The sequence below is a fragment of the Strix aluco genome, chromosome 1, assembly GCF_031877795.1.
Source record: "Strix aluco isolate bStrAlu1 chromosome 1, bStrAlu1.hap1, whole genome shotgun sequence".
In the NCBI taxonomy this organism is placed as follows: domain Eukaryota; kingdom Metazoa; phylum Chordata; class Aves; order Strigiformes; family Strigidae; genus Strix; species Strix aluco.
In genome coordinates this window covers 19435832-19449831 of record NC_133931.1, presented here as the reverse complement: position 1 = coordinate 19449831, position 14000 = coordinate 19435832, and the positions used below count along the sequence as shown (strand labels likewise).

At 43.2% G+C, this 14000-nt stretch overlaps 1 protein-coding gene across 1 annotated transcript in view; it reads right to left on the bottom strand.

Annotated features, from left to right (window-relative positions):
• Positions 1-12603, bottom strand: part of SYBU (syntabulin) — a 41890-nt gene extending 29287 nt beyond the window's left edge. Inside the window, exons 1-2 of the mRNA XM_074808876.1 lie at positions 12388-12603; positions 11989-12175 (exon numbers count right to left, since the gene is read on the bottom strand). Of these exons, the coding sequence (XP_074664977.1) occupies positions 11989-12175; positions 12388-12414 (214 nt within the window). The 5' untranslated portion in view covers positions 12415-12603. The remainder of the gene's footprint in view (positions 1-11988; positions 12176-12387) is intronic.
• Between the last annotated feature and the right edge of the window lie 1397 nt (positions 12604-14000).

Genomic DNA, 14000 nt, shown 5'->3' with positions numbered 1-14000 from the left:
TTTCCTCCCAGATCAGCACCCATTTCCTTCTCCCAAGGGTTGAGAGTCTCTTCTGCAGGCTGAATGAATGCTACCTACAGGGCAGTGGATCAGCACAGCTGAGTGGACTTCTGAATTGCATTTAAGCAGCTCCTTCAGCTATGTCCAAAGCATCTTCTATTTAGAAGCACACAAACATTTATAATCAAGTATATTCAGAAAATAGTGCAGGTTCATGCAGCTTATTTTCTTCTTATGACCTTTCCACTTCGATGTTTCTCTATGTGCCATTATTTTCAAAACTCTGTGTTTAAAAAAAAAAAAAAGACAAGAAAGTATTTCCTTCATTTCTCCACCAATAAAATCACTGCAATAGGTGGACAGGTTCTGCAGACCTCACAGATGTGTTTTGTAGGGGAGACTTTATGTACAAGTAACTCCCAAAGCTATCATAGAATCATAGAATATCCCAAGATGGGAGGAACCCATAAGGATCATCGAGTCCAACTCCCTGCTCCTCACAGGACTACCTAAAATTAAATCATATGATTAAGAGCATCATCCAGACACTCCTTGAACTCTGACAGGTTTGGTGCCGTCACCACTTTCCTGGGGAGCCTGTTCCAGTCACCGACCTCCTCTCAGTGGAGAATCTATAGGGTTGCTACCTAGAAGAACCTCAGAAGATGATAAACCTTTAAACAATGACAGAACTAAACTACAGTGTTAAGAATTAGGGCATTGAAAAAACAAATATGTGAAATTAATTGCGATAAGGAAATAAGAGTAGCTAAAGAAAGCATATAAAAATAGCACATAAAAATAAATATTTTAATTACCACTCTGCCCATCATTGCCTCTGACATCACACTGGTGACACTGTATGATCAGATTATGTCATATCTACATATTCTCATTTTATCCTTAAGGACTTCAGTTTTTGATGCAATGGGGCATTTATTAAAGGAACAAATGAGCCTGGCACAAAGAACAACAGCTCTTCTCTACTTATACCCCTTGTGACCTTTAGACACACCAATAATCAGGTGAGCATTCCCACTCCAGTTGAAGTAAAAGAATGATTTTATTGTACTCCCTCTCCTCTGATCATTTGCTATTTTTTATATAATGTATAACTTCTACTCTTTCTACCTAGTATTAGCCAGAAATGTGAACAAAATTATAAAGTTTTGAAATCTAGGGCAAGCCACAGAGAAACGTTTTTCTGTGTCAGCTTTTTGCAGTGCCTTTTGAAGAATCAAAATGTTTACTATCACAGAAGGGAACAGCTGCATATGAAATTCTGGTGCTCACCACCAAAGGCAAGCAAAGCTCTGCTGTAAACTGGGGGGATGAACCTCCCAGCTGACCTGCAACTCACTGTTCTGGCACAAGCAAAAGTTCTGGTGAACACTGAGGTGCTATCCAGCTGCTCGGTGCAAGCCAAATTGCCTGCACTTACCTTCGTTCTTCCCTGCTACCGAAGCCTAAAAGGGCTATTTAATTGTATTTAATATTGCAGGTGAAATCCATGCAGAAGAGCAGCAGACCCTCCCAAGGACCCTGACCATGTGATGCCCACTCCATCCCACAGCCAGCCAGCCAGCTCACCGCTGCAGCAAACACCTCTGCTCCTTGTCTGCGAGAGGAAGGATGCAACTGCGGCAGTGTGGGTTCAGTATTTCCTACAGACCTGCAGGTTCCTCCAAAACCCTGCTGACAACTCTGACAGAAGGAGGTGAAGACCTCCACCTGCCCAGAAATGCCCAGTACAAGGAATCTATCTCCAAAGTAGGCAACGGGGTAACAGGAGCACATGAGCCCACAATGGGATTCACTTTCTGCTGAAGACATAATGTGAATATAGTTTGCAGCTAGGTCAGTTAAGGATTCAGTCCTATACCTCAGCCAGAGCTTTCCCCCAGTAAGGATTTCAGGTCCAGACTTCTCAGGAATACAGACAGACCTCATTTACCTTCTCAAGCACATGAACATCAGGAAGATAGAAGAGAGAAAGCTGGCAAATAATGCTGTGCAAGTCCATACTTCTGATCTTGCCTGTATTATTTGTTGGCACAAGAGGAAAAAACACATAAATGTGTAACACAAAACTTTCATTGCTTTCTTAGCAATATTCATGGTGTCTTTTTTCACAGTGGCCTCCTAAGAGTATTCTGGGAGTAGACTTTCCCTTTGAACATCAGCTGGATTTCATCACTGAAACTCTATGTCCAACCCCTCTCCCAGATCAGACAAGCTTGCCAAGTTTCAAAGCCAAGCACAGTGTCTCCTCAAACAAACAATCAGGGAAGTTGCTCAGAGCACTCTGACATTTGCATGCACTAACTTTCAAATAGTAAAGTCAAAGTATAACTAACAGTGTTAAAGATAGTAATACTCTAACAACTGACAAAAATATTGTTCTCATAGAGTTTAAGGCCGTATGTTGTGACTTGATAGTTTTCTCTGATTTTCTGAGCACAGAGACTTTAGAAGTTTCACTGGAATATGCCTTAAAGCCTTCTTTAGAAAAATACTGCCTTTCCCTGAAGACTTCAAGAAATACTGGATTTATGAACTCCCTATATAATCCATCCAAATAATTAATGATGCTCTCGCTGAGGAACACAGACTTATTTTTACTCTCACTCCTAGCTGCCAGATCTATTTATGCACTTTTATGAGTCTGAAGTGTCCATCCCCTACCTGATTCCTTGTCTACTGTCCCACTTTTGTCTTCACTTAAAGTTCCCTTGACCAGTGTTCAGGCTGTACATCCTCTGTATTTCCACTAAGAAATGTGGATTCCAGAACTAAACATGGGCCTCTAATGAACTTTTACCAGTTCAGTGTATCAAGGCAAAAACTGGTTCTGGACTTTTCCTAATGGTTCCATTTTGTTCATCCCAGGATCTGTAGTTTGGGTAGCCACGGCTCTGCCAGGATGGCACACTGCGAGCTGGCCATTGATGGTGAACCACCAAGGGTATTTCAGAACTTCTCAGGATAATCTCCCAATCTGCTTGTCTGTTCCACATTTTTTGACCCTCTATGTGTTGCTTTGGTCTTCTTTTCATGACTGGTCTTGTAGCACAGGGGTGTTTTATGCATTAATGAAAGTTGCTGACAGAGACTGAAGGGAATATATCACCTAGCTTCCACCTGCTAAGGCTCCTCCTGTTTTAAATGCAGAGAAAGAGGCTCCTCTGGAGGATGAGTCAGAACAACAGTCCAAATTAGACTTCTCCAGTCTTCCCACTACTCTGAGTCACTGTCTGGAGGATCTCATCTCTTTCCATTCACTAGTGCAACCACCATTCTGACTTCAGCAGCTGAACCAGTAAGATGTAAGGGCTTACAGCCCAGTCGGAAAACATTGCTAAGAAGAGATTGACAATATCATTCTGGAACAACTGGGCAACACAAAGACCACAGTAAACGCAGCAAGATGAAACGTAATAGTATAAAATGAGTAGTACACACAGAAAGACAGAGGTGGAGCATATTCACATACACATCGTCAGTCTCTCAACAGATAGAAGTCTAACTCCTACCTCATCATGACACTGAAAGGCCCTCTGGAGGCACCCTCACCTTCCCAGCAATGATTTAGGGAGCACAGATTAAGGTAAGAACTGAATATTCTCCTCAGCTCCTATTTGTACTAAAACATCTCATTTTTACTGCAGCCATTTCAGAAGGTGATTTGATGTACTCTAGAAGATTAGTCATTTGCTACAATTTGTCACCTACAAACCTGCAAAATCACACAGACTGTTGAAAAAAATATTCAATAACCTCACTAAAAGTAGTCCTAAAAATGCTACTAGTTTTGGTCCTTCTGACCAATTCTAAACTCATTTTACAGTTATTTTTAAGATCTGTTGGCGTTGGTATTTAATAAAATTAATCAGAATATCATGTGCTTGTGAGGCAAGTGTCTTAGCAGGAGTCAAGTACACTAAAGCAGAGCAGAAGAGCAACCAGAACTATAGCCCTGTCAGGAAAAGAGAGGAGATTTATCTGACAAGGCCTACTTTTACAAAATCCTGCTAAGCAAATTAATTCCACATTTAATCTCTATGTCTCTGCAGACAGAACTTGAATTAACTATGTTCCATTTTGCCTGTGAACGAAGGCAGGCTAGCAGCTCCACCACTCCCTGAGGTCACCTAGAGAGGCTGTGCAAACTCTTGCCCTTGAAGGTTTTCTAGACTTGGATAGACAAATCCATGGCTGATGTGACACAGTGCTGGAAGCAGTCCTGCTTCAAAAGAGGCTGGATGAAATGATCTCCAGAGGTCCAGTACAACCTACATGCTTAGGATCATACTTTTCCTTTACATTTTTTAGATATTCCACAGCTGGGAACTACCCTGTTTTTCCCAGTTCATCTTTCAAGCAGGAACTATTGATTTGCACTCTATCACTCTCTACAGCTACCTGAAAGGACATTGTAGAGAGGTTGGTGCTGGTCTCTTCTCACAGGTAATTAGTGACAGAACTGCAACAGCGGAGGTTCAGACTGGAAACTCATTAGGAAAAAATTTTTCACAGAAAGAGTGGTCAGACAGTGGAATAGGCTGCCCAGGGAGGTGGTGGAGTCACCATCCGTGGATGTGTTTAAGGGTCATTTGGATGAGATGTTGGGGATTAAGGTGTAGGGGAGAACTTGTAGAGTAGGGCTGATGGTTGGACTCGATGATCCCAACGGTCTTTTCCAACCTGAATGACTCTGTGATTTTAATGTTCTAGTCATAAAATCTAACCCAGTAGTGAAGTAAGTAAAATCAAGACTAAACATCTTCAACCTCTTTTGACTGTTGCTGAGGTTCCTATCATTAATATACAAGGCGACTTTTACATCTATTCCTCACCAGCCCCTTTGACCTTGCTTCCATCACACCCAGAGGCTGATCACTAATGGTCACTATCAAAAATTTAGCATGAAAGCTGCTCACTGGATTTGGAAAGAGGTCCTCTCTGCTCACTCACAGCACAGCATAAATGATGACAGGCTCAGATTGTGTAGAAGAGGGGAGGGGAAGGTGACCTGACCCACTCCTAGAGCTTGGACATCTGTTACCATGCAGTATTTCCCATAAACATGTCCTTAAAGGTATCAGCTCTTGACATCTGACTGTACAATAGCTAAGTTACACTGAAGCATCAAATTTTAATTGACTTTGGCAGCAAATGATGCCTCTACTAATCCTCCTTCTATTTGAACATTTCACTAATAAGCAGGACTGATGTGAGTTCTGGGAAACCATCTGAAAAAAGGACTATATAATTGTGGCTTATTGGCTTTGTCATTACATTTATAGCACCACTAATGGTATTAGTATTACAGAACAAAAGCATCAAGGCTTACTAGTAAAAATATCAATAAAAATAGTACTGTTACTAAGAGAGCACTATGGTCAGGAATAGAACAGCTCCTAGAGTTTTGATATCACATCACAGATAACATTTGGACAAGGGGCTTAAGATGATAAAGGACTGAAAATCTATTTGAAAATTTTAAAGAAAAGTTTTGACTAAAGGTGAGGAGGGGAAAGAGTCTGAAAAAGAGACAAAGAAGTCTTGCCTGTTCAGTAGGTTTTTTAAGCGCTTTAGTAGCCCTCACTAACCTTTCCTGAGGCAAAGAGCTGGAAGTGGAATCACCACTGCTCCGTCTGGTGAGATATCCTTGACTACATCCAGTATAAGAAATATTACCCATTTAATAATAACATTATGTGAAATACATGCATATATACAGATGAGTTTGTGTGTGTGAGTTTTTATGTGTTTAATTCCACTATGCAGCAAAGGAAGAAATTATAAATATTCTATCCAATTTTGAAGGTATCATTTTTGGAAATAAGTATCTTCAATAGACCATATAGAAATTTGTACCTGTTCCTCAAATGGTACAACATGTTATACTCCTTTGTTCTCATATAGCTCTGCCTCCATGGCTGACAGTGTATGACTGTAACCCTCACAGCTTCAACATCACCTCATAAGGTTGCACTACCTTCTAATGATGCTTGGAAATCACGCATATTCTATCCTTTTTTTTTTTATTGCTACCAAATCCAGACTGGCACTTAGCATCATCACATGGTGATACATATACATCAAAACACTGTGCAAAATTTCAAGGACATATATAAACATAGGGTTAAAACATGTCATATAGAATTTCTTTTAAAATATAAAGATTCTCTTTTAATACAAAAGAAATCAAAAGACTTCTGATTAAAGATTAATTTCTGCTACAAGTTGTGATGTTCTTCAATATGCATGGCAACATTCAACCCAACAAAAAATTGCATGAAAAGCACTTTAAAACAAAAAGTATTAGATTACGCATTGGTGGTGAAGAAAGTACATGATATAGTTTAGAATTCAGTTCATAGTACACAGCAAGCTGAGACAAATGGGGTAGTAGAAAGGATGAGGTACTGACTGTTCTCAGGACACCATCCAAAATGTGCCAGAGAGAACAGGAACTCTTCTAGTGACCTCTGGAGGCTCTGGGTCAGGCTTTAAAGGTTCACAGTGCTGACAGATCCATAAAAAGGTGACAACAAACATTCAAAAGGTTTTGGCTTCCAGATGCTGTTGTGTGACACAGGAACAAAAGGATTGTTACTTAGTAAGACGGAATAAATAGTCAAGCTGAAAGGGAAGCAGGCAAAGGCCAAAAACTGAGGAACAGGCAGCCTTTGCTTTTTAGTACCTAGGCACTTTTCTCATTTCCATGTTTGGAACAGATCTCAGTGCTTCAGAAACAGAACTGGTGGTTAACAATATGAAGCAATAATAGATTACTGCACATAAGCTGGCCCAGAAGGAAATTCTCCAGGGAAGCAGCAGTGAGAAAAGGAAGCATGTCCGAAGTGTCACTCTTACGCAAGGGCCATACATGCATTTTTGAAAGCAGATTTTGTTCCAATGTTTTTGTAAACTAGTATCACAGTAATTACTTAACTGCTTTACACAGTGCTGCAAAGAAATGCGCTGGAGAAGACCTTCACTTCAGAAGTTTGAAAAAAATGGCAAAAGGACTGTGGAAAGGCATAGCATAAAAGACTGCAGGAAAGAGAAGCTAACTTTCAGTGTCACATACTTAAGCACTTTTAAGCATATCTCTTTGGTTCAGTAACTCAGACTAAAAAAAGCCAACAAATAGTAAGGAACTATTTAAACACAGTATTTTTTCCTATAACAAGAAACAAGAAGAATGGGACAGCTCACTGTTTCCATAATAATACATACATATGTACATACACATACAAACACAAATAATAGAGGCAATTATTTTCAGTAATTTGTATTAACTCTCTGGCCTCCATCTGTTGGTTTGTTAAAATACTGCAAATTTGTTTTCCTCTTTGATCCAGAAATATATATTTAAGCACACACACTCTAATAGTGTAGTCTCCAAGGCTATCTGGTTTACCATACTGCTTCAATGCTCTAGCAATGAAATTATTTACTGGAGTGCAAGAAGGCACAACTTTCTGTCCAGTAACACCTGCACAACCCTTTTCTTCTTGTCTGTGGCTAGCAATATGGGTTGCACATTCACATGGACTTTAATAAGCTTACCTAAAGCCTATATGCTTATTTTGACATGCACGCTGCAAACTTAGCCCCAGCACCCATCAGCAGCTGAGCCAATTGACAAATAATCTGCGAGTTCAAGGGGACTGTTCACAGGAGCAAGAGCAGGGAACGGTAACGCTGAGATTCCTGTTGCAGCACCTACACCCCAGGGCTTACAGTGCAGCCATGGTACCGGAGTATATTTATTGTGCCATGCATGTAAAGAACAAGATTTTTAAAAAATTTTACACCAGAAAAGAACAAGTTATGAAATAAGCATTGAACCCGGATCTTGAAATCTGAAAGGAAAAGCAAAAAAGAAGCTTCAACTCCTATTTCTGAAAACTTTGTTCGGGAGTGAGTCACAATCATTCCTGTACAGAGATGCTCCTGGTTTTCAATGACCTGTAGTACTATGCAGACCAGTTAAAGAGGTGATTTGCAGGTAAGCCCAAGAAAAGAGGAACTGTTTGCTATGGGCCTAAAACAGCTCCTCTGGCTCATAAAGTCTTTTGCTGAACCGATTATTAAATGCACAAGTACTTCCTGCAAAGCTGCATCTCAGTTGACAAAGTGCCGCTGCATTACCTGCAGAAATTCATGAGGCTGGCTTCTGAAGAAAGGCTGACGGAAAGCTTGGGTGTCGTTATAAAGGCAGCATGTAACAACTCTTCTTCGTAAGAACAAATTTAAAAGCTAAACTGTTCAGAGGCAGAAAATAGGAAAAAAGTATATCCCAAACTAACTAACTTTTAAAATGAAAAGCTAAACAGGCTATTACTGAGTTTAGCACATCCAGGCTGCCTTCAATCCAACATGCAACTGGCTCGGTATCAAAAGGACATGTACACAAAACCCAAGGATAACGCCCCGCCCTAAGGATCTTATTTCTTGCAGGCAAACACTGCAACTGGAACTACCAAAGGCTGCCTCGGTCTTGCTGGCAGCAGCTGCTCAGCCATGGACCCGTGAGCAGATGATTTGTTTGCGATGTTTAAAATCACGCTCTCGGCCCGACTGACAAGGTAAGCGCGCGCAGCCGCTTCAAAGCCAAGTGCGACTTGTGAGGAAAACACACATGACACAGGCAAATGCTCTGTAGCAGCTGAGCCAGACGAAGCTGCTGGTAGAGTGTTTTTTCATCGTTTGACATCATACGAGTTCTGTGGCTGACATCCAAGCCGAAGGAGGGCAGCAACTGAAGGAAGAGAAGTGCTCCTGTATCAAATGACAAACAGGACCCCAGATGCGCTAAGATTTTAAGGAAGGATTGCTCATGGTGAATATTGATACAAAGGCTCAGCTTGCCTATGCAACATCCAGAGAGCATCCATGTTCACTTGGCAGAAACAAAGAATATTAAAAACACATTTCGTCAGGAATATCACAGATAAGATTAAGTCTCACTGTGTTTCATACGGACTTACAAAGCAAAACTGACATAAAGTCAACTGCAAATATTTGACCAACACGATCAAGTGAGTCTCTGATCCAGTCACACAAGACAAAAAGTGAGCTGATCACACAAATTTAAAACTTATCTCAGCCAGAACAATTTCTTCAAAAGAAATGAAGCGTTAAACCATAGCGTCTCTTGTCTGCTGCCAAGAGGCAGCACTGCCACGGTTCCCAAAGGTTCCCCCTACCTAAACCAACATTATTGATACCTGGAAGACCCTGCTGCTCTCATTTAGAGAGAAAGAAGAACTCCAAACCTTCTCTTATGCATTGGGATCAATGTAAGCACCCAGAGAAAACGGACAACCTCAGAAGCTCTAGGGAATCAAGCAGGAAATACATATTTAAATGGACAAGGGAAAAAAAAATAATTTCTACTGGAGGAAAAAGAAATCTACTGATCGTAACCACTTAGTGTCAATAATAAAGGAGGAAAGGTGGAGAGCAACTTGTCAAGAGAAGGGTAAAGAGGAAAGGAATTATTCCAGGGGTCAAGTCACCCTATCTGCTGCTTATCAAGAACCTTTTGGAGCTTAATGCTCCAAAGAAGACATTTACCTAAATGCTCATGAGCTTTTTCATACTGCCATCACACTCTCGTTCATCACGTTATTCATCTGCTCACCTATTCCAAATTTATTACTTGCTACTTTTAAATACACTTTCTGCACATGCCACTTCTCAGTTAAGATGGTAAGTGCCAAGTTAGGCACCAGGAGAGGCAGGTTAGAGGCTGCGGCCCCTCCACTCACCTCTCCACACAGCTCTTCACCATTCCCTCCCCAGAAACAGGAACGAGCAGCCACCTGCTGCCGCTCGGGAATTTCAATCTAAATTAGACATAATATGATAAAGAAGGACTGTAACTGGAAGACAGGGAAGAGACGTCAGTGAATGAGGCAATCAAGTCAGGGACTGTTGTCATACCTGCATCGCAGTGAAAAATCCATCAAACCTGTCAACAACAAAACCACGTCCTGGGCTGGAGGACAGTGCCTTGGCTGATCCTTCCCTGCATAAGATTTGAAGGCTCACAGCAGTCAAACTGCAGTCAAACTGTGTGGGTGCTGCAGGCAGCTTGAGAAGCACAAAGCTCTCGGCATGGGGAAAGAAATCAAACTAAATCAATGCAGCATTCATGGAAGAATAAAAGATGAATTACGAAAATAAATATATGAGCAGTTGTGCTTAAGAGGCAGGTTAAGAGACCAGCATCGCACTCTTGAATATCTCTGCGAAAGGTGCCTTAAAACTGTCAAGCCATGAGATCAGACACACCCAGAGTAAATACAAAGCTCTGCTGGGCCTCAAGACTATACAGTGCAGCGGGACAGCAAGGGTATTACTTTGGCAGCTCTGTTGAGTAGATCTGAAGAACACAATATAAACCCAAAAGATATAAAAAATGTCATTAACCAGGATGAAAGGCTTGTCAACACACAGGGAAAAAAAAAACAGGATAGAAAGCAGTCATTTCAGACAGATCATAAAAATAATGTATTTATAGAAAGCTTCAAAAGATTTTACTTCTTTGTAACTGGCAAACTCAAGCAGGTAAGATGGAGGGATTCAAAAGGCATGGGAAAAAGACTTCAGCATTCTTACAGTACTATGTTGTTTGTTTAACACCCTGCATTGTTCATTAAACAATAACCAAATAGATCATTCCACTGAGCCTGAATTGCAAAATCTATCCAAGCTAGACTCAAACATGGATACTGTGTTTCTCAGCTAGGAAAACTGACTGTTCTTGTACACAGTGTTCAATACACTGGTTTTCATTAAAGGAATTCAAAAATAATAATCTGATCCACTGCAGTGAAGACAAAAATAAGTATGAGTGTTTCCGGCTGTTCTCAGGAAAACCTTTGGTAACAAATACTTTATGAATAAACAAAAAGGAAGTTCATGAACTTGCTCTGATATTAACTATTACAAAAATACTTGTGATAATTGAGATTTTTATTTAGACAGAGAATGTTATGCTCTCCAAAATACTATGAAAACCAAATCCTTAGGCACCAAAATATCTTTAAAATTACCACACATAGAGCCCAAGGTGTTCATGATGCGACCCTCAATGCTGCTATCCATGTGCATAACGTCATACTTGGTGAAGAGTTTCACTGAATTAGAAAATTACTCACCACTAGTAGGTATCTGAGTCATTCACTGCTAGTTGAGGCACTTAAATTGTGCTACACTATACACTGGACAACTATTTAACATAAAAAAATCTGTTTTCAAGTTGTCCCTGATGTAAAGGGATACACTAATTTTGAAGAGCAAATGACATTTGTGTGGTTTACAGTTGGAGAGTAGTAATTTACTTCTGATATATCACCCAGCCATTGCCCCCTCTGTAGAGACGGCATCATGCCCAACTCACATCTGGCGACACACTTGTCAGAAGAAGCCTGACTTCTCAAATAAACAAAACTCAATTCAATATGACAGCGAAAACTTCACCTACATATTTTGTTCTGATTTATGCATGGAGATCATCGTCACAAAACCAAAAGGAATTGCAGTATTTGACCCAGGTCTGATAGCCTTAGTAGCAGCTCCCCTGTTTTACAGACTCTTTGGCTTACGGGCTTTTCAGAATGCTTCAAACCCACGTCACAGATTTTAAGGAAAATCCTTCTCTTTAAAGCAACTATTCTGCCACAGTAAAACGGCCAACTTTCTAGCAGTGGATAGCAGAACTTGAAATGGAAACATCTGGTGTCGCTTACGGACACGTATTAAAAGAACAGATACTGGACTTCCCTGGAAAAATCAGTGGCTGCCCTTCTTCATCTGCAAAGCGGGATGCTCGTCAGGGCTCGGTACGAGCCCGACACAGGGATGCACCGGCCGGGGGTGACCGCGAAGCCTCGGGGGTCGGCGTGGTGGGGCCCAACGTGACCCCCGGGCTGAGGACTGAGGCGGGGGGTCCGTCTGCGGTACCTGAGCAGAAGCTATTGCTGCTGACAGTCCTGCCGGAGCCCCCGGAGGAACTGGGCGGGTTGAATTCCCGGCTCTCCTCTTCCGAAAAGGGCGACTCGGAAGCGGGGGATACCTTCTGCTGCGGCCGGAGGACCAGGCGGGGGATGCGGCTGCGGGACACCTCTTTCTCCAGCTGCGTTTTCTGCTCCTGCTCGGGAAGGGACACCCCGGCGTCAGGGACCCTTCAGATGCCCCCTCCTCCTCCCACCATCCCGGCAGGGGCAGGCAAACCCCGGCCCCCCGCCCTCCCGCCCCTGAGGGGCGGGGGGGGGGGTGGGGAGGGCCAGTGTTTGCCTGCCCCTGCCTCTGCTCCGTCCCCGCAGCCCCCCCCCGCCGCCCCTTCCCTCGCCGGCTCCTCACCTTGCCGCTCTCCCGCAGAGGCCCCATCGCTCCTCAGTCACGGCGCAGCCGGGGACAGGCACCTGGCATGGGCGAGAGGGATGCGCTAAGCCGGGGTTGCCGCCGCCGCCGCTCCTCCTGCTGCTGCTGCTGCTGCTGCCGCTGCGGCGCTGGGGGTGGCGGAGCCCGGCCCGGCCCCGCCGCCGCCGCCGCTCCCCGCCCCGACACGTGGTGCCGCCGCGCCCGGGGCCGCCGCTGCCGCCCGCCCCGAGGGCGCCGGGCAGGTGCGGGGACGGGGGCGCGTCCCCCCCTTCCCCCACCGGCCCGGCCCGGCCCGGCATCCCCCGCACCCCACCCCACCCCCCCCCCCCGCCGCCCGGTTCGGCATCCCCGGGCGGCCGCCGCGTCGCCTGGGCACCGCTGTCCGTGGGCTGCCCCGGGGAGGCAGCTGCCTGCCCACTCCGTGCCTGTGCTGCCTGCTCCTGGTCGGAAAAGGCTGTACGGGGCGTAAACCTCTGAAAATAGGGGCAAGCTGAGCGCAGGCTGTGTGTGCGGGGTCACGGATTTACCGCTGAGGCACCGAGCCGGAAACGTAACGGAGAGCAGATGTTACCAGGACAAATACGGTGGATGCAGAGCGATATAAATAGCAAAATGCGTCAGATGTCCTTATTATTCAGTGACAGCTTTTATGGAACATGTAGAGACGTAAAAACTTACTTGATTCTCAGACAATACATTGCATAGTATATTTAATTATTGTATCATCTCTCTTAGCTTTCACTGCCATAATTGTTGCTGACCCTCCTATTGATTAGTGCACATGTGTTAACCTTGTTCATCTGCTCCCCAGAGCGGCTCTGCTTAAAAGGCATGCATTTATTAGCAGGATCGCGATCTGGGCTGTATGCATATCCACACAGTAGGTGAAAAGGACTTACTTTCCACAAAAAAGGATGATGAAATCCTCGAGATGGAGTTCATTTGAGGTTCCACAGAAATGTCTGCTTGTACAACTTAATGAGCTTGCAGAAACTGTACTTTCAGCAATAGCATTCTTGGGCAAAGATTTCCTTTGCATGTATGCTTCCTACAAAGGGCCCCAATCACTGTTGGGAGCTTCTGTTTGCTATCAGGGCATAAATATTAAATACTGTCTCAAATATAATTAAGAGCAAATGTGTATTTTATGTGCGGTGCAGAGAACATGCCATCAGTAATAGGAAAGGTGATGTATTCATCCAGTCCTCGAAGAGGAAAGAGGATACTGGTGAGTACTGACACACTGATTGTTGCATATACAAAGAGTTATAATTACTAATTTATTAACCTGGCATTGGGATTAGATCCATTACTTATGTAGAGCTTCAAGCTATGCTCTGCCAAAGATGATACCATCCTCCCCTGGCAGTGTCAAGACATCTATAATTCAGAGAAGTGAGGTAGTTACAGCTGAAAAAAATGCTTGAAATTCCTGTATTAAAAATTCTGTGTGCTTATAAGATATCATCTAAGCACTGGAATTACCCTTCCTGAGGCACAGAAGAGCAGGAAGAATCCTGGACCTTTCCCTACTGCTCCAAGACTGTTTCCATGGAAAATTGCAAATCATGTATTTTAATAACACAAATTTG